Raw genomic sequence first — 22607 nt, 5'->3', positions numbered from 1 at the left:
TTGTGTTAACCCAACATTGTATTACTTTTTGTGTTAACCAAGTATTGCAAAGCTACTGGAGAGCTACTTGAATTAACAAGTACTGAAACAAGGAAGTCAGAGATAATAGCGCTAGAAACCGACGGGCTCACCACGCATTATTCAATTGTATATAAGCCACAACCAGTGACCTTCGTCAGCTGTAGCGCAACTGAGTTTTAGTTTATTGTCCAGCTTAAGTGAAAGAATGGAGAAAGAGGCAAAACGCATACTTTCTTTTACCCTTAAAGTAATAAGGGAAAACCAATGGGCCACACTGCAGTAGGCTCCCATGATACTATTCTTACCCGTGTTTAAAATGAAATGAAATCTTTGAGTTTTACGTCCGACGGTTATGCCGGTTAGGCTAAAGGAGACGGTGAAGATGAGAAATGAATGAAATGGTGGAATGAAGAAAGTAGGAGGAAACGGGAGAACCCCGAGAAAACACACACACACGGTGTTTGTCCATTACCCGTGTTTACTTCGTTTCATGAAGTAGAAGCAAAAATAAGGTTTCAGTTAATACGAGGGAAGATCCGAAACTAAGGTTACAAGGCCGATATTTCTGAAATAAAATGAAATGAAATCTCTAAGTTTTACGTCCCACGTTATGCCGGTTAGGCTAAAGGGGACGGTGATTATGAGAAATGAATGAAATGGTGGAATGAAGAAAGTAGGAGGAAACGGGAGAACCTCGAGAAAACACACACACACGGTGTTTGTCCATTACCCGTGTTTACTTCGTTTTATGAAGTAGAAGCAAAAATAAGGTTTCAGTTAATACGAGGGAAGATCCGAAACTAAGGTTACAAGGCCGATATTTCTGAAATAAAATGAAATGAAATCTCTAAGTTTTACGTCCCACGTTATGCTGGTTAGGCTAAAGGGGACGGTGATTATGAGAAATGAATGAAATGGTGGAATGAAGAAAGTGGGAGGAAACGGGAGAACCTCGAGAAAACACACACACACGGTGTTTGTCCATTACCCGTGTTTACTTCGTTTTATGAAGTAGAAGCAAAAATAAGGTTTCAGTTAATACGAGGGAAGATCCGAAACTAAGGTTACAAGGCCGATATTTCTGAAATAAAATGAAATGAAATCTCTAAGTTTTACGTCCCACGTTATGCCGGTTAGGCTAAAGGGGACGGTGATTATGAGAAATGAATGAAATGGTGGAATGAAGAAAGTAGGAGGAAACGGGAGAACCTCGAGAAAACACACACACACACGGTGTTTGTCCATTACCCGTGTTTACTTCGTTTTATGAAGTAGAAGCAAAAATAAGGTTTCAGTTAATACGAGGGAAGATCCGAAACTAAGGTTACAAGGCCGATATTTCTGAAATAAAATGAAATGAAATCTCTAAGTTTTACGTCCCACGTTATGCTGGTTAGGCTAAAGGGGACGGTGATAATGAGAAATGAATGAAATGGTGGAATGAAGAAAGTGGGAGGAAACGGGAGAACCCCGGGAAAACCCACGAGCATGGTGTTTGTCCACCACAAAGAGTCCACATGGCGCGAGCTGGGATCGAACCAGGGACCCCAAGCACCAGAGGTTAACGCTGAGCCCCCGCGCCCCCCGCGATATTTCTGAAGTTTCGTCTGTTCAGAAGAACGAGGAGTGTCTGCGTAATTTTAATACACGGTGTTGGCAACTGTGCAGAGTTTCAGCCACCCGCCACCTACGGCCTCCAAACAAATGACAACTCGTTTGGAAAACTGGTCTCGCGAAGAAGTCCATTCAGCTATTCGATTTCTGAGGGCGAAACGTAACCCCGGCTAAAATTCACCGGCAGCTGGTAGAGGTTTACGGAAAGACTGTAATGTCTCGTCAGCATGGCAACTGTGCAGAGTTTCAGCCACCCGCCACCTACGGCCTCCAAACAAATGACAACTCGTTTGGAAAACTGGTCTCGCGAAGAAGTCCATTCAGCTATTCGATTTCTGGGGGCGAAACGTAACCGCGGCTAAAATTCACCGGCAGCTGGTAGAGGTTTACGGAAAGACTGTGATGTCTCGTCAGCATGTCGCAGAATGGTGTCGAAAGATTGCGATTGATAGAAGAACGTCACCGATGAGGAGCGTAGTGGCCGACCCAGCACCGCATCAGCAGATCTGAACACAGCTCGCGTTTCTCCCTACAGCCCGGACCTCGCTCCAAGCGACTTTCACCTGTTCCCGCACTTGAAGAAGCACCGAGGAAGTCGTCGTAACACTACGTAACACCGTGGCTGTATACGCAAGGGCAGGATTTTTAGAAGGAGGGATCTTCAAACTCATCCCATGATGCGACAAGTGCCTCAATTGATATGGGCGGTCGAAAAATAACCTAATGTATGTACAATACTAACTGTTGGGTGTATTGGTGGTATGAAATAATATATACAGGTTTCATTGCAGACTTCGTAACCTTATTTTCTGATCATCCCTCATGTATTAAAAGAAATGTTGTGTCTAACAATCCAACAACAGAAAGACCAAATGTACCCAACTACAAAACTTACCTTCAACTTCTTTCTTAGTTTATCTGCAAGATCACTAGGTTTATAATTCTCGTCTCTGGTAGGAACAGCAATCTCTTCACCATCTACTAAACTGCATTGTGAACAATTTGAGAAAACAGGTTCTTTCTTTCCAGCAGACCACACTGTTATTTGTGGAAATCCCATGGAGGAAAAATCTACATTGTATCTGTCGACGTTTTCAAATATTTCTTGAATCTAAAATAAATAAATATAAAACCATAAAAAAAAAGAACCATACAAAAATCCTGAATTTTGTCATTCAACTTTAATGTTTTCATTTACAAAAATTTCCATTTACGAATTCTTATATAAACCCTCCTGATATTTTTAGGTAGAAAGTTTTAAAAATTTCGCTATTAACAGAGAGAGGGGGAAGGGGGGAAGGTACCAATAAATTAATTTTAACCTTCAATATCTCCGTAAAAGGATAAAATTTGTATTGAATTAGAAGAAAGTTCCATCTTTAATCGATTAGAAAATTATTATACACATACACTAGGCCAGTGGTTCTCAACCGATGTGTCGCGACACACTGGTGTATTACGCAGTCCCCTAAGGCGTGTCGCGAAATTTTAGAATTTAAAAATAATGAAGAATTTAATAATAATTAGTTAAAATCGAGACGGACTGTACCAGACAATACTTCCAGCGGTAGCAATAATGCTCAGTGCTACATAGAGTCATTAAAAAAACTAATAGGTTTCACTATTGTAATAGATATTATTATTTATAATAAAAAATATCACACAAGTGTGTCGCGATATGCTGAATGTTCAGTAAAGTGTGTTGTCAGTCAAAAAAGGTTGAGAACCACTGCACTAGGCTACAAATACTATGAGAAAAAAGATTGTACGGAACTCTATTCTTTTAATGACAACTCGTACTATGTTACGATTCTTAGCTGAATTAACACTTAATGTAATATATATGCTGATTCTCCATTTTGATGTTAGTACATGGAGTGTGAATTAATCTTACCCAAGACCTGGAACCATTTAAATCTAAGAGAGGATAAGTACAAGCAAGAGCTCTACTCAGATGCAAGTTAGGTAGAATATGATGTATCTCAGTCATTTCTAACTGGTTGATGTATGACATACATAGAAAATATGTTTACGATTACAGACAGTACACAAAAAACAGATTGAGCAAAGGGGTAGAGAGAACGAGAAAAGAGAATCGAATAAAACAAACGCCGGCAATGTACGATTGATCATGAATTAATGCATAATGTATCTGCGAATGAATAATCGATTACTCCCTGTTGGCCTGTCATCACTGTCTTTCATCAGCGTTACCCAAGTTTCCTGTCTGCTCCTTATTCTCTCTGTGTGCTTTACTGAGAATGAGATCAGCGAACTGTGATGTCACTGGGCACCTAGATGGAAATGACCTCTGATGCAGATCGCATTTGACCTAAAGTACACCAACTCAGTTCCTTTAGCGTGGAATTCAAATTCCGGCTTATGCCGGGGAGTACAAGTATATAACTTGAAACTACGCATTTCAAAGCACGTATGTTAACTTTCGGATCTACGGAATCACTGCAGTACCTTCTAAGTGGCCCGGATAATGATAAACATTGCAAGACGGCTTATATGAAACCACTACCTCAAAACTTCTTAGGTGAATCATCTAGCTGCCATAGTTTTTTTTTTTTTTTTTTTTTTTTTTTTTTAAGAAATAAGGATTTTTTCTTTGTTACAAAACAACTAAGTCACTGACGAACTTATGATTGTTAATTAAGTTTCTTTTTCCACGGCCTTAACCTAATATATTTCGGTCTGAGAATCGACCCTGGAACTACATGCACCACAAAAGAAACATGGTACTCACTTATATATTCCTCTATTACTTTTCAAGTATATTTGATTAATTCATACACTTTTTATTTGAATTGTTTTAATACTTTGTTATTGCTTACAATTATCATACATCTTGAGTTTGGTAATCGGCTTTATGAATACTATCACACAGTTTGAGGTTATGTCATAAGAGGAGAAAGAAAGTTTAACAGTAACAGTAAATAAACATTTTCATAATTTAAAACATCCAAAAGCGACCGAATCTACGAACGGTTTCGAGGCACTTCTTATCTCTTCTTCAACGTATTTAAAGAAAAAACTTGTTGCCGTATACTTGTTACTCGTAGAAGATATGATGTATATAATTCTCTCCCTGTCTATTCTCTAGAATAAAGGTAACGTGGTAAGTTTGTAGTTTGATAGTTAGATTTCCTTCTCTTCCTAATAAATGTGCATTAAAAACCTTTTCTCATTTCTCTATTCATATTATACAATAATGAATTGTTCTTGGTTATCTCTAAGATCGTGGGATAGTTTTCGCAGTGATTCTTTCAGGTAGTTTGCTGAGAGTAGTCAAGCTGTCATGGCTAGTGAGAGCTCCAGTGCAGACAACGCAAGAATACAATCTTTAATATTTGAGTATGTTGGAGGTACGATTTTTAATGAAAATGCTCTGGGTTCATGCCCTGGGTGGTGCGCACGAACTGAACTACGCACTGTACAATAGAATTTTGAAGGACAAATATGTATTGAAGCAAGCGTCTATTTCTGCACAGCAAAAGCATATACTATCTCCTAAGTGTCATGAAAGTTAAATTTTTATATTAGTGATTTTTTCCTTACATCCTTTGTAAGTGTGATTAATCTAAGAAGTACATATAAATAGATTTATGTTAATTAAATTGTCTGAAATCAATTTTGATGTACGTTTTTACCATGATAATACTATATGTGTGTATGCAAAATTTCGATGGTACTTTTCAAGTCTATTGGTGTTCGAAATTGGATGTCTATACTTGGAATTCAATTAATTTCAAATCTCTATAAAAATTAATGCAGTACGTGTTGGACCCACGTAAATGTACGTATGGTGCCTTTTTCCGTGGTTTTCTCTGATATTCTTTACACCCACACTTTTATTGTTATAGGTAGTGATCTTCACCACGGAGAATCTTTCCGATGTATCCAATAATATTCTTACAATATTTAACAACAATCATTTCTTTAATCTTTTTGCATTGAGATAGTTTCCTGTACCATACTTTAGATCAGTGGTCGCCAAACTTATGAAGCTTCCGAGCTCCCATACCATCTTTAAATCCTAGCATGAGCTACCAAGCAAAAGAACTACCAACTTTTCTTAATAATAAAAAAAAAAAATAATAAAAAAAAAATAAAAATCTTACATTTGTTTATTGCCTATAAACTTACATTTCTAAATAAATATGAAATCAGACTATCTAAGTTAGCAAATGTCTAATATACACACGAAAAACATAAAGTGCACAACCCCACGCGTGTATAATTAACTGTGAGATGAGGCTGACAATAGCAGTTGCGCGTGAGAAACAAGCAGTTGTTATCGTCAGCGCCCCCTGTCGTTAGCGTCAGCTCATTGGAGAAATCAAGGTTAGTCAACCGGAGCGTTAACGCGATCTACTACCGAAAATGTCCCCGCGGGCTACTAGTAGCTGGCGATCGACGATTTGGCGATCACTGCTGTAGATCTTTGTACACATTCTGAATAATGCACTAAACATGTATCATTTATTTCGTTCTGTATCCTGCAATAGGTCGTATGTTGAAAATCACAACTTTAAAGCAGAGCAAAAAAAAAAAAAAAAAAAAAAAAAAAAAAAAACTGTTTTCATTTTACAGTTCTGTAATAGGATGACCTATACAATTTTTCCGCATTCTTTTTTATAACTCTGCTATTATTAGCCGGGTACATACGATACTTTGTCAGGTGATGAAACAAGTGCCGCCAGATCCAATACCGGTGATAACTAAAAAATACCCAAATTTTAACATGTCACGTATCGCAAGGTACAAAATGATTTCTATTTATTGTCATTCCTGCAACGTCCATTGCACTAGACATGATAGAACTCTACGATTCCTGTTAATCCTCAATTGATCAATTTCTGGAAGTTTCATGTTCTTCTCAAGGGTAAGTTTTGCATCTCTGAACTGCATGTAATACCTTATTTACCACTTTTCGCCTTTTCTTCTCATTCTCAAAACATACAAATGTTGATATCTCGTTCGAAATTTATCCCCCTATTTCAGGATCTAAATACTTAAGGTTGAAAGAAAAAAAGGTATTTTTTTAAAGGAGGAGGGGGTTGTTCTACAAAGCCATGAAACTTGATCGACATCGACATGTTACATCGGTAATAAATACTAACTAAAATTATGTTTATCAAAAACACTCAATTACAATTCTAACCGTGAACATTTCGGCCAAACATTATTGCCATCCTTATCACGGTTCCTTTCAGAAAAACTAACGCTGGTACGCGAACTACATCATTATTAATTAAGCTTTACTGTATACAACAACTTATACACTTCCAGTACTAATGTTTCAATGAAATATTCCTGCTATTTCTTTATTTCCTATTCCTGTGCACTAACCTGTATCCTCTAAAGATGGCACTTAATTAATTAATAAAACACTTATTTAAAGTCGCACTTGTTTCTACTGTGCTTCTTTTTCATTTCATTGGTACACGTATTTGAGCACAGAAAAATGACAAAATTTTAAAGCTGAGCCTTGAAAACCTTAATACCTTCCGATCTGCAAATTTGAAATCTGTATCCATAATATCTTACGTTTCATCATTACCTTCCATCCGTAGAAACCGAACGCTTAATGTTTTAACGAAATTTTGGTTCAACCTCTAAAGCTCTTATATCTTGTGAGTGAAGGTTGACATTAATTGCTCGTTGAAACATTAATACTGAAACTTCATACGATATTGTATACGGGTAAGGTTAATCAACAATTGATATATAATTCGTTAATGTTCTCCTGAGGATGGCAATAACATTCCGCTGAAACGTTCATGGTTACAATTGTTAACTAAGTGTTTTAGTTAAGTACAAAGACTAGTTATGCACCCTATCAAATCATTTACCAACTACATCAGACAATCTTACTTGCTACTATCAGTATGCATAGAACATTGGTAGAATTACACAGGAAAATAATAAGTTCTGTTCTCTTCTTCTCAAGTCTCAACTAACTAGCCATCAGTTAACAATGTCTACAGCGATCCAATAACGGTGGAAATTATATTGAACATTAAAGTATTCTAGCCCGAATTATTAGGTACCCTATACAAATTACTAGTAGATGGTTGGTTAGTTAAATTTTAAGGAATAAAAGCATCAAAAACATAGAAAACTGGTTATATCATTGGTATAGCATCTATTGACAAGAGGAAGATCGAAGTACGAGTCCCAGCCAGTCTAATAGTCAGTCAAATTTCTTTGTGTTATTCCATTATAGAGAAGATACGGCATACTAAAGCATTCCGTACGGCTCTTTCACCTGGGAAATTTACGGCTTTTTTAAATACTCTAGGTTTTAATGACGAAACAACAGTCCATTATAACTTTCTGTTCACATTATTACAGAAAAAAAGATTAATTACTGTGTTCTGAAGGAATAAAACATGAAAAAATTCAAGAATAAAAAATCGGATATTCGATAAGAAAGAAAAAGGCAAATCGGTGGACGTAGTGAGTTTTCTAGATATATCGAATTGTTTGTAGAACTAATAGAATAATGTACAACGAAAAAATGTTTAGGTAAAAATTTAACAGAGTCAGCAATAACAGTTTTGAAAACGTCATGCACAATTTATACATAAACTAGAATTCAGAGGTAACCCACATGTAACTTCCTCCATGTTCACTCTGGAATTATTATTTAAATAATTAACATTTTTCTGACCAGAATATGCATTTTTTTATTAAAAATAAATTATTTCGTTACGTTATGGAAACTGTTACGAAATAATTCATTTTTAATAAAGAAATGCACACTCTGGTCAGAAAAATGTTAATTATTTAAATAAACTAGAAGTTCAGTTTATTAATAAACGCTATGGAATACATATTTATAAAGTCCGTAATCTCAATTTAAAACTTCAGATAATATCGTATATCCTTATCGCAATTATATCTATACCTATGGATCTATAATTATAATATAGCTTTCACTGAACATGTTTACATGTGACACGATATAGCAGTAAAGAAACAAGAAATTCAATGGATAATAAACGTTTTAGTATCATGTTAAACTAACATCATACTCAAAACGTGCTTTACAGCTTTAATGTTATAGTTTGCAATAAAGTGTTTACCAAATAGAGAACAAGATTAAGCAAAACTTTATAACAAAACAAAAATGTTTTTGTTTGTGTTTCTTGGCGAGCACGAATTCCATGCCATTTACGGATATTTTTCATGATCAAATGGCTCCTCATCTACTATGTATGTACATATATAGGTAGAAAAGTTTTGAAAAACAAACTAATTTATTTTTATAAAATATCCCTTACAAAACAGTCGGGTAAAGCAAGAAGAGAAATGGGTTCTGACAAGCAAAAATGCGAATTTAAAATCCCCAGACATTTCCATTTTTTTTTTTTTTTTTTTTTTTAAAGCTTTTTACCAAATTCTCTAACTTTTGCAGCTTTTCCAGGTCCTCCAGGTTGGTCTAAATCCTGTTCTTGGTTTATGGTACGTCTTTTTTCTTGCTTGCCAGATTGAATTTAGGAAACTCATAGAACACATATGATAAGATGCATAACTTTCAGGTACTTCATAAGATGGTTATGCAATCAAAACGACACCTGTGATATACTGAGCTGCATACCTTACTCTCGCTGTAATCAATGCAATGCCACTTTATAAACCAATCACGATAGCCCAGGACTGGAAATGGGACTTACAAGTGCGCAATGTTATAAAGATTTTTTTTTCTAAATTGCAGAATCCATTACAGAAAAACACAAGTGGTACTGAAATAATAAAATCATAAGTTAAAAAAAAGTAAAATTTCCGTTTCTTTTCACTAAAATCACTTTTTTTTTTTTTTTTTTTTTCAATCTCTACTGACATCAGTGATTTAATTATAGTAGCCATAAGGGCCATACAGTAAATATTCGGAACCTGTAGAACAGCGACACAGGATTTTTTCTTGATTATCATGATTTTTTTTTTCTGTATTGTCATGAACTTTTTTTTTCATTATTATCTGGGCTAATAGACACTCTGCAACATGGTTCAACCTCACCTTAAACACACACTATTATTCCATAATCATTCACTTAATCAAACATCTCCTACAAACGAATCATCTAGTAATATTTTACCTGCAGACTTGGAGTTTTGGATACGATAACAACCACATCAAGTGATAAAACTGCATAGTATTTCTTGAGAGTAGTATCACAAAAGAACTCGACTATCTTTTCAGGATGAGAAACTGGAATGTCACAGATACCACAGATTGATTTTCTTGAGAACTCCAACAACTGTCGTGAAGACGTACACACGGCAATATCCACCAAATTTCCTATTTAAAATTAAAAAAAAATAAATAATAATGATAATATAAAAATAATAAACACAAGAGATTGTCAAAAATATTCCCTTTTTACTAAGCAAAAGAATAATACACAAAAAACAGAACATTTCAAAATCGTACTACCAGAATGGAACATATAGTTAAAAACAAGTGACAAGGGAAACATGTTAAAATTGTTAATAATCCATCATGCTATGAATTAATATCTACGGCGGCGTATAGTTGTCGTGTCCTTTGGCGGCGGCGGTCCTTTGGCATTTACATGGCTCGACAATAACATGATATTTCATTATTTTTGAAAGAGGCTAATATCGAACGACACCGTCGACAGACATCAGTTTAGGATGTGGGAGTTTATTATGAATTTCAATATCTCTTAACATCCATATAACCGTACTGTTTTAAAGAAGGACAAAAAACGTTCCATACATTGGTTTTTGAACCCAAAAAACTCTCCGGACGGGAACGAAAGTTTATGTGTGAAAGTGAAAATTGTGAGGCGAACATAGTAAGTTCGATTGTAGTAAGTAAATTGTGAGGTGATTTACATCAAATGTGACAGTATATTTAGTTAAAAATAAAAATACCAACATTCAATTGTACTTAGTATTGTGGGGTAGATGCCTATTTCAACGACAAAAAACGAATGTATTTAGTTAGTGCGTTAATATTTTCCTACATATTCTGATTTTGTCTTTCCATTAAGTTTAAAGCCTAGAGTCACTTTTCACCTCGTGGAAGACTCGGAAACACAATAGAAAACTATGAGTTTTTCTTACATACTATGGGGAACTTCATTAAGTTTTATATTACAGTAAAAGCTGTTAAGAGGCCCCATCACGGCGAAATTAAAATACCGCTAATTTTACAGTAATTATGTGATATCTTCAAAAGATAAAAGATAATCGAAATGTGGAACAAAAGCGCCCTAAACAATATTATTTTTACATGAGATACCATTATCACGACTCACTTATCTGCTTTCAATTTCCAGCCATTTAGCCAGTCGGCATTTATTTTCGCGTTTCTAAATGGTTGCAAATAGAATGCTACTAGGTGACTCGTAATAACGCCACCTCATGCAAAATAATATTGTCTAGGGCGCTTTTGTTCCACATTTCGATTATCTTTTATCTTTTGAAGATATCACATAATTACTGTAAAATTAGCGGTATTTTAATTTCGCACTGATTAGACCTCTTAAGTTGGCACCTCTGAAATTTATTCCTTGCGTAACTGACCGAATACGGAATAAAACGCAAACGAAAAAAAAAAAGCGAGAAAAAAAAACCTTTTTCCTTGAATATATATTTTCTTCTGACTAATTCGTTTGAAGTTTACGAAACTTTCCAGACGTAATGGTGATAGAATAAGAGTATTTTAGAAGGTAATGTAAAATCTGTAGGTGCTGCGATTTTGAAACGAAAGAGGATTGAAGCTTCGAAAAAGAGAATTTTGCTGAGGAATTTCACAAATTCTCAACTTCTGCTAAACTAGCGAATTTTTTTTAGAAGTCAGTTGAAAATACTTTTGAGACAATTGTAACAAATAAAATTAAGGTAATATTCATTGCAAAAGTATCCAGTATGAAATGGGATTTACTGATTTACACCAGAATGGAGAGTAACGGAACATATTGGTGTCCATATGTGTAAATAGCGCACAAAATTGATTTCATTCTACGTATTTTCATTCATGTGAAAAAAAAAAAAAAAAAACCTTATTGACTACTGTAATATCTAAAACATATTTTCTTTTCAAAAATCTCATCTTCTCTCCTAGACGAAACTGTACATTAGTGATTGAAATAATTAGAAGAAAGAAGAATCTAAGATTTATTGGAGGAATATACCGAAATAGTGACTAGCTGTATAAAATAATTATTACAAAATTACCTTCTTTCTTAAAGAGCTTCTTAATTTTATTAAAGAGAAGGAAGAATTGAGTTAAGAATGAGAAAACGAATGCATCAACGTACAATAGCATATAATAGCGCTACCAAAAATGTGTTTTGTATCTTGTACAATAACAATAATAATAAAAATTTACCTTCTGCATTAGGTTCCTTATCTTCAAGCAAAAGATAACAGCGAACAAGAGGAATATATGGCTCAGGTAAAAACTGGTGCAAGCTGATCGAAGGTGAAGAATCCATGCACCAAAATGGTCAACACGCGGTTCTACGGAGACAGGAAAAAATCAAATGTAAATGTAAATATTTAAAGAAAATTACACATATACACACACATTATGTATATATGCAGGGTTGGCTGGTTTAAACATTGGTTTAAACCAGCTAGTTTTAAAAAAAGTTTAAAAAAGAAAAGAAAAGAAAAACGAAAAATGTGAACTTCATGGTGACGATTCCACATATCAAACCATCTGCATTGTTTTATCTCCTTTTCACATATTAATCATGGCGTCCCATGTTCAATACTCGGTCGGACCACAACCTTCTTTCAAGTGTAAACCAAGTAGCGGTTCGGATGTCACTTTAAGCGAAAGCTTCTCCTTGATAATCTCGGTATTACATAAGGATGTTAAGCCTAAACACACGAAACAAAATCAAATTGTATATTTCTGCTTGCCTGAATGCCTGTTGTTTTATAAAGAAGCCAAGATTGCTTAAATATATTGATAGAAATTGGCAAAATTTATGGACTGTCTACGTTGCTTCCAATATTAGCTTGGATTAGACTTTCAGTTTTAATTTTATTGAATGACATCTACATACTAAATTTGTAATTTAATACCTCAGTTTTAACGTACTGATTATAGTTTTATATTACGTTATGCTTTGTATTTAAAGTAATAACGGGATTTTCCCGATGGCTACAGCGGGAGTTTCCCGATTTCAGAAATTTACTGACTGGACTTCTTTAAGCTTATGTGACCCTTTCTTCCATAACCCTGTTGTTGCATAATAACACCAAGGCCAAACAATCTTATTTCTGTCCATATGTAATATAAATACATAGAGCAAATTATTTAAACAAACAAAAAAAAAAAAGGATTAACCCGGGAACACTATGTCGTAAAATTTACGACGGCGCCTAATATTTGGTGATTTCAACCAGTTCTACGCATGCGTTGAAGTTGGAGTCTCGGCTCTCATTTGGTGAGTAACTGTTACTACAGGCAGATAACGTTTACCAGTGCTCTCGTGTAAGTGTGACATAGAGAGGCAATTCGTAGATTTTACGAGGTATTAGTGATAACGTTACACTTTTGAAAGTAACTTCCATTGTTCTGTATTTTTTTCTGAAATAGGAATTTGAAAGCCAGTTACTATTGAAGTGACTCAAAATAACTTCATAAGTGTTATTTTGAGTCACCTTTCGGTTTAGCATAGTAAAAGCGGATTCATTGAAAGTAATGTTAATTTTTTGAAGTAGACTTATGATAAAATTATAATAGCAATCTATGCATATATTGAACCAACTTTTAGTTAAAAATCTAGAAATTAGTCACTCTCAATGTATCCTATAAAGTAAATAAATAAACATTAATTATTATATTAGAAAATATTTATATATTAGAAAAAAGTTTATAGCAAGGAAACAATGAGTTTTACTTCAAGTCGTAAAATTTACGAATGTTTAGTAATAGTGTACTACAAAAACATATTAGTGTTCCCGGGTTACTTACTTACTTACTTACTTACACACACACACACACACACACACACACACACACACACACACACACACAAAGCTGGTTTAAACCATAAAAACCGGGTTTTTGGTTTTTTTTTTTTTTTTAAAAAAACAACCGCGGTTTTTGCCAATCCTCGTAACTGCTATACCTCTTAAATTAAAACGATTAGGATTAAACTGGTTGTTTCCCAGGTTTCGATATATACAGTATAAATATCTGTCGACAGTGACAGATAAAATTCAACAACTATTGTCCCTGATATAGAATGAAATTTATTTTTCCACAAAGTCACTCATTACCTTTATTCATTTCCTCCACTTATGTTCTCGAGCTGTTACACCTCGTAGTTAACAACAACAACAAACAAAATAGAAAAAAAGGTTCATCAGCAAGTCATTGTTCCACAACATGTGTAACAGCTGCATCACTTTCAAACTTCTTTCTGCAAATATGCTGTTTTAGCTTGGGAAACAAATAGAGGTAGCTGAGAGCAAGATCTGGAGAATGGGAAGGATGTACAAGTAGTTGAAACCCTGCACCCTCAATTTTTGCCATTGTGTGGTGACTTTATGATATATTTCACAATCCGAACGCACTTGCCGCCTGCAGAACATAGAGAACACAATAAATATAGATGACACTGACGTGTACTTCCACACATTTATACTTCTAAAGCTTTAGAGAACACGTTACAAGAACAATATTTTTGTTCAGTTCCTTCTATATCACGGAAAATAGTTGTTGAATACTCCTCGTATACAGTCACTGGGTTGTGGTAAACTAAGTACTGGTAGGCGATTCTCAAACTTTCTTCAAACAGCAGGCTTTCCAATGCTAATGGAAAAAAAAAAAAATATATAGGAGCTTTCGTGAAGCTGTGAAAAAGGAACCTTTCAATTATTCAATAGGTAGAAATAAAAACAAAAATCATATGGAAATTACACCAATTGTTTATATGAACATACATTCTACTCTAAATATAACTGAATGGGTAATAATCTCATTGTAAAATTATATACGACTTTCTTAATTTCTTCGTACGTAGTTCACCAGTACTAAGCAGCGACCACAAGAAAAGTGTAATTATAGGATCTGCATCAGAAAAATCAGTGTTTGTAAGTATACGTCCCTAAAATGTAAAATAAAATCTAAAATGTAAACATTCTGCAGCTGGCGCTTTTAAGGTAAGATTTTTACATATTCTACAATTATTTGCCTACATTTAGTGCAAAAAGCATTGATATACCTAAATTAATTACTTATAAGTCTTTAAAATAACTACTTCATAGAAGTTTTTAATGAATATGACAAAATTAGTTAAAGACGAAACGCAGAAGTCTCCATTCAATCACTCAACTGTGGATACAAAACGTCCTCCAACCACCCACACCTTATTTCCTTATGTTATTTTCACAAGTGAAAGCAGCAATGCCCCAAAAATATAGGAAGTTTCGTTAAAATGTAGGAAATATAGGATTTTATAGGAACAGACGCAAATATGTAGGAAAAATACGAGCATTGGAAAGCCTGAAATACAGACCACTCGTATTAGTCAGAATGCTCTACTATTGTCCTTTATCTATCTATTTACACTAACAAAAGCGTCCGTTCTTCGCATGCAAATAAGAAGTTTTAATGAAAATGAAACGGGAAATTTTAATTAAAAAAGTACTTGAAAATTTAACATGCACGGCAAGCAGTATCCTATCCTAACCTACCCTACGATTATTAAAGATAAAACAGATTCGATAGGTAAAATAACGTCAGGAACACAATTTTTTCACAAACCTCGCTTCCACGCATATCTAGCGTCGCTGATGCGTCTGTCTCCTGCAGACGAACCCCCAAACAGACCAACGAGTACCCTGCCCTAGCTAGGTTAGATAACATTCGTGCTTTCTATCTGCCCATCTAGCACAGGTTTGTCTGTTTTTTGCACTGTAGTTTTATTCCATATATCCGGAAGCAGTATTTATATGCAAATCGTAAAAGAATTTAATTATTCAACAATTATTTCTAGTGACCCAACCGAACTTCATCTACGCTGAGTGAGCGATGCTGGTTTACTTTTCACGCACCGCCTTTTGGAAGATTTAGTTAAAATTCAATACTTTGCGTGAAATGACTAGGACAAATTTCTTCAAGCGATAGAATTAAATACAAAGTAGAATAGAATAGATAGAATTAAATAATTAATAAAAGATAAATTAAATAGAATTAAATACTTTACCTGTATTTTATATTTACAAGTGTAAAATCATTACGAGTGCTTTACGACGGATAAAATGAGTGCATAAAAAAAGATGACTGTAGTAAACTCTATTAGGAACTATCTTCCATTGGCAGTGTATTTCTGCAGTGTACAGAAGCTGCACTTTATGTTTATTAGTGGAGCGCTCCTAGTCTGAAACCATGACAAGTGCTATTGCAACTCGTATCATTGCAAAAACCTATTCGTTTTTACTATCCTCGATTACGTGTATACCTACCTTCGCTGACGCGTCTGCTCCCTTTGGACAGATTCACTCGTTAACGCTCGGGCCCCCACCATCACCCTTCTCTGACTCGGTTAGATAGCATTCGGACTTTTTAGTGGCCACCTAGCACAGTTTTTTTCACTGCAGTTTTTATGCATTCATCCAGACGGCATATTTATAAGCAAATCGTAAAAGAATTTCGTAAAAAAAAAAAATCAAAAATTCCTTATAATGGTCCCCTTGAATTTTAACGATGCCATGTGAGATATTTACATGTTGCCCAGCTCAAATCATTTAGGAAACAATAAGATCAATGAAAGAATTTTAATTTTGGGTAAACTTTACAATGCACGCTCCAGTTGCGCACCGATAACTACGACCGCTTTAGAAGGTTTATAGTAGATAGAGTAAGATACTGATAGGTATAGATAGGGTAGCTGTAGAAATGGGTTACCTTAAGGTTAGGGAAATTTTGAGCGATTTTGAAAAATTAATAAAGTGTAATTTGTTTCTGAGTGAGTATACCAGCTGAAGCGGGCATTGTAAAGTTGACCTCTAATTTTTGAACCAGGTTTATAGTAGTGCACCAAGAGTAAATATGTACGGAGTAGGTATTGTGTTGCTCAGCGCAGATATTCTTGAGGGAAAAAATAGTGAATTACAATTTTTCAACAATTTCTTGCGGTAGTCATAAACTTAACCTTCACAGATTCCATAATATGTTGCAGTATTCTTTGCACCACGAAAAGTGATGTAAAATATTTTATTAAGTGGCTCCCATGAACTTAATCTCCACATGTTATGTGACACTGTTCTATGTAGAAATTATATGTTGTAATAGGATTCGTTTATTATTATTATTAATTGACATTTTTATTTCGCTCCGTGTTTACTTACCTAACAATATTTATATATTAGATCTAAATTTGGTACTTAAAATTTGAAACACTTATTGATACTGCTGTGCTCAAATCAGAATTTAAACTCAACCAGGGTTGCCAATACAGCGACTGGTAATTATTTTGCGTGATGATCAAAATTATTGTATTTGTAGGTATATCATATTGGTATGCTCCAAATGTTGAGCATCATCCCTCCCCCTGTTTATTTGTTAGTTGAAAAGTTACTTATTCTCGAGTACTATTAATGTGTGTGTGTATATGTGGTGTGTGCATGTGTGTACGTTCAGTTTTTGTATTTTATGTCCTTACGTAACTTCAAGACAGTGACGACACCAGAGGGGGAGGCAAGGGGTGAGAGAACCCCGGTAGCTACTCCTTCCCGCTGACTATTTCCCAGACTCATATAATCTTAAAACATTCTACATTCTGATATTTTATACGTCAGTATCATTGTCAAATCCCAATCGTCGAAGGATTGCCATTAGTGTGTCACTTGCGGCAGGGTTTCGTCGATTCGAAACATATATCTACTATCCACTTATTAAAAAAAAAAAAAAAAAAAAAAATGGCCCCTGACTCCGCGGTGCTGCCGCGACTTCACTCAAAACTTATGTTGCATTGTCCTAACTCGTTGGATTTGCTGGAATGTTGTCTTTTCAATACTTAAGACATAAAAAAAATCTTTGTACTGTGTAGTGTGAAAAAAATAGGAATTAATGAAAAATTGCGTATTTTATAGTACTTTTTTGGTAAATCAATGTTTATAGAACTATATCTCGGAAAGGAGGTCACGTGAAATAATTTCCTGTGTAGGATGTGTAGATGCATCCATTAACTGTAAGTTGTGAGAAGTTCAATTTTCATCACTTGATACTTTTTGTGTAATTAAATGTATGACACTGATCTCCTTTACCGTGGTTGGTAAAGAAACGTACAAAACACAGTTCAAAAATTTGGAACTCTAGTGTTCCAAATATTTGAGACTTTTAACGAAAAAGGGTTTAGTTGGTAGAGTACCGGCATTTATTGTTTAAAAAATGTTTATTCCAACATATTCTGTGAGTTAAGCGGAGAGACATGTTGCAGCCCAGCCTTTAAATTCACCGAGCTTATATGAAGAAACAACATACAGTAACTGGAAGTGCGGCAACGCTGTCGTGCTGTGTTGTCGCGTTCAGGAAGCTCATAGCGCGGACCCTACTTCATAAGAATGTAATAGGAAAAAAGTATTTAAGATCTCATTACTTTTTACAAATCTTAAAAATAATAACAATGCATGTATGTATCTCAATGTAATCGAAATAAAACGTTGAAGTAACACATCCAAACATATATTAATCTACTTACCTCATTCGCTGTCGTCACTTGTTGACTCGTCTTTCTTTAGCCTAGCCGGCATAATCGCGGGACGTAAAATTTAAAGATTTCATTTGATCGTTGCTCCTGCTATCTTCCTGGACACTTATTAACAATGTCTCAATTTCTACCTCAAGATCTATCAGTATACACACTTTCCAGTTTACGAACATGTTAAAGGGAAAAAAGAAATGTAGACTTGGCAATCACGTGTTCACCCAAGTTGTACTGCCGAATGTGACAGAGAATCAAGGGTCCTTTGTTTTCTTTCAACGAAAAAAATTATGCAATGTGTAGGTGACGAGGGCTGTTTGTGCGTGTAATCACGTCGCATTGATTATGTTTTCAACACTTCCCTTCGGTTCGTAGGCGTCAAACACTTACGCACTCACATCATATGTGTTTATTGCATTGAGAGGGGCGAACGTGTATTTATATTTTTTCTAAGTATTTTTCGGCTTTTTTATTTTAAAAATATGGATATTCCCTCTACGAGCCGTAGTATTACGGAAAGAAGAGGCAAAATATTGAGCGATAATGAAATTGCAGAACTGATTAATGACTCTGATTTAGACAGGTATGAGTTAGATAGTAATGAGTAGTAATGACATTGATTATTCTGTGCTCAGTGGCATATCCGGGAGTGAACAAAATAGTAAATCCGTTTCAAGTGAACCTGAGGTTGCACCGGGAAAGAAAAAACGCGTCGTTCCCATTGGAAGGTAGATTCAGATGTAGTTTGGAGCGATAAAATTCAAGTAAATGCAAAACCCCTGTTTAGTGATGTCCCTGGAATTGATCAAAATGCTGGGCTATCTACAGAGTATTCCCCATATAAAGTGTTTTAGCTATTTTTACCAATGTTTATAGTAAAAAAAAGTTGAGTTGATTTTGAGTTTAACGTTCTGTTCAGCAGCGAGACTATGTGAGACGTGGACCTCCAAACCACATGGGCTTCCGCCGGAAATAGTAAGAAAAGAAATGAATCAATACTTAAAACAGCAGATTGAGGAAAAGAAAAATTACTAAAACAAAAATCTTTGTTTTCTAAGTGAAAGCGTGTTACTTCAATTGAAAACAAGAAAATTTTTACACTAATTATTCACATGTGCCTTCTGCGGAAACCAGCTTTACGCGCTATCAAATGGTTGAAGAAGGTGTTTTCTCTGCTGTTTGACTTATCGATGTTAATGCTCACATACTGTACAGGAAGAAAGCAGGAGAACATATCGCACTTCGAACATTTTATGCAGACATTGAAATACAGGCATTGAAATACAGGAACCATCCCAGTCTTCATCCGGTGGAAGGCTGGTAGCAAGGGAAAATTACCCATTCAGATTTCTTCCAATATCCGTAAATCCTAGTAGAGTAGGACAAAGGAGATGCAAAGTGCGTATCATCCGCACGGTGAAAGGAAGTTTTTAATCAAATATAAGCGTATATTGTTTGATATATGAAGTTGAACTTTGCGTGGGAAATTGCTTCGAAATGTACAACACTAAAGAGAAGTACTGGGACTATTAGATCTGAAAACAGATTTTCTGTAAATTGTAAACTCAATATTACATATCAACTAAGATTGTATCATATCATAAACTTTGTGTGTTTATTTCTGTGCAAGTGTATTTTGTACTGCATGCAGTAAGTGAAAAACTGACAAAAAGCAACAAATTTTCGAGGACCATCACATGCATATCCAAACATGATAAACGGCTCCTTTTTTTTTTTTTAATTTTAAACAATTAGTACGTTTACCGTATATCCTGTTAATTTCTAAGAAATTGGTTTAAAATCTGTGGAAACATGAAATTTTAAAAATATCTCTAAAAAGTGCTGTCAGTGTACTTGACAAGTTTAAATGCCCGTCGGGTTGAGAGTGTTAGCGCCAGGAAAATGTGGCAACGTAGCACTCCGTATAATCGCGATAGCGAAGGGCGCAGAGCAGAGAAAATCATGTCATATTTGTCATTGTTTATCCTTTAAAACAAATCGAAACAGTTTGGTTCAAAAAGTCACTTTAAGATCTTTCTAAAAGTTTTATTTATTTATTTATTTTTAGATTGACAATACACTGCAGCAATTCAGAGATAATGATGTCTCACTTTTTACAGAGTAACAAGAAAATTACTACGTGTTGAGTAATGAAATTTTCAGAACTTACAGGTAATAGATGCACCTACATATCGTGCACAGGAAACTATTTCACATGATCTCGTTTCCGATATATATCTAGCCGTATAAACATTAATCTACCGAAAAAAAAAAGTGCTATAAAATACGCTTTTCATTAATTCCTTTTTTTTTTATCACTACACACTACAAAGAAATTTTTTGTCTTAAGTATTGAAAAGACAACATTCCAACAATTCTAACGAGGTGTACAATGCAATATAAGTTTTGAGTAAACGTCACAGCTGCACCGCAAAGTTAGAGGCGTATCTTTATGCAATGGATAGTAGAGTCGGAGTGTTGAATTTACCACCGCGTAGCAGCGAGGACTTCATTTCGATCCGCGCTCCTTCGATTCGTCGTGGAGAGTCGCGAAGGGACCAACACGAATTATTGCAGTCATGTGCATACCTTAAGGTTATTATTATATATTACTTATTCTTGAATTGTTCCTAAAATGAGCATCAGGGGTTAAGAGTACCCCTGCCTCTAAATCATGAAGTGAAAAATCTTGAGATTAGTGAGTATAATTGTATGAATTTAGATGGCTATTGTCACCGATCATTAGAAAATGAATATAAGAGAACTATGAAATAAAGTAAATAGATGCGCGTTTATATATATATATATATATATATATATATATATATATATATATATATATATATATATATATATATATATATATAATTACATGGCGAAAGCATTTTATCTGATCCCAAACACTTATCGTCGAATATACACGGTTAAAGGAGCACTCTGATTGGCCAAATTAAAAACACCTTAATGGTTTATCCTTCTACAAGCAAGAATTTCTTCACAGCCTCCGTGGCGAAGTCAGAAGAGCACGCGCCTATTAATCATAAGGTTGATGGTTACCGACCACCCCGGAGTGCATTTTTTTAAATAGTGTTTTCAGACTCACTTTAATGTACATAAATCACGCATATAGGCGATTTAATACATCTTGTGGAATAATTTTGTTGTTCATTGGCATTTCGTCGCGTCTCTGCCGCTGTGGTATAATTTTCAAACCGGAAGTGGGATCATCGCAGATCGCCGCTGCGGAGCCGCCAATTTTTGGCGAGAAGTTGCCCATCGTTGGTCTACCGACGCTTACGTCATGGGGTTGTTAAGCCTCAATACGTACTTTTTTTTTTCAAAATTCATCGTTTTTCTACCCGAAACCCAAAAGTCTATATCCGACTTATTTTTCTTATATACCTAGATATATAGTGATAAACGTTTTGTCAACAATCGTTTCAAGAGAACATACCATCACCAAGAACCTGAAGTAGTTGAAATTATTCTTCTTCCGGTTTCAATACCTATTTCCATAGATTAAAAAATGATAAGAGATATTGAGAAGTGTCTTTTAATCAATTCTGCGTCCCAAGAATAAATATTACCTTCTTCTTTAACTCTCTATTCAAACCGAAAGTGGTTCAAACTAACGATTTCCGGTTTCAATATTAATAGTCATAGAACAAAAGTAGTAAGGGATACAGAGTAGTTTTATATGAATTAAGCGTCCGAGGAACATATTCTATTTTTGACCTTATTCTTCTGTAGCAACCAATAGTTATAATGTAGTACATCTATAGAGCAGTGGTTCTCAACCTGATTCCTATCACGACCCCCATTTTCTCATCCTCCTGCTAGCGATCCCCTTATGAATTTGGTTTGCAATAGGCTTGTTATTATCGTCCCTATTTTTTGTTGTTCTTAATAGTATGTATAAAAATAAAAATATGCTTATCAGAACAAAATTCAAAATAATATTTAAAAAATATTCTTCGACATTAAATTCTAATTATATTTATTTTTCCGCTTATCTTCGCGAGCTCATGAAACCCTCTCGTTACTCCCAGGTTGCGAAACCGATTTAGAATATTGAATTCCCAGTTTGGAAATCTGCCTTAGTTTCACACTGTGAAACGAAACTCACTTGTATATATCATTCCCTAAGTGTCCATAACCTCGTGGGTCAAATTTATACAAGTGATAGAGGGGTCCAATATAGTACTTTTAAAATAGGAAATCGAAGGTCGAAAACGGCTATTTCAAGGGTCATTCCATCTT

The 22607-nt window shown here is 34.9% G+C and overlaps 1 protein-coding gene across 2 annotated transcripts in view; it reads right to left on the bottom strand.

Moving 5' to 3' along the window:
• LOC145673096 (uncharacterized) overlaps positions 1-17170 on the bottom strand; it is a 153999-nt gene extending 136829 nt beyond the window's left edge. Inside the window, exons 1-4 of one of the 2 annotated variants that reach the window (XR_014128718.1) lie at positions 16993-17169; positions 12011-12141; positions 9747-9949; positions 2531-2746 (exon numbers count right to left, since the gene is read on the bottom strand). Coding sequence is in view for 1 of the 2 variants with exons in the window: in XM_081742456.1 (XP_081598582.1) it covers positions 2531-2746; positions 9747-9949; positions 12011-12116 (525 nt within the window). In the remaining variant the exon portion in view is untranslated. Of the gene's footprint in view, positions 1-2530; positions 2747-9746; positions 9950-12010; positions 12142-16992 lie in introns of both variants that reach the window. The other variant, XM_081742456.1, reaches the window with a different exon arrangement.
• Between the last annotated feature and the right edge of the window lie 5437 nt (positions 17171-22607).

This window comes from Thermobia domestica, chromosome 16 (genome assembly GCF_964235325.1).
Source record: "Thermobia domestica chromosome 16, izTheDome1.hap1.1, whole genome shotgun sequence".
NCBI classification, from domain to species: Eukaryota; Metazoa; Arthropoda; class Insecta; order Zygentoma; family Lepismatidae; genus Thermobia; species Thermobia domestica.
This window is presented reverse-complemented; position numbering and strand designations above follow the sequence as displayed.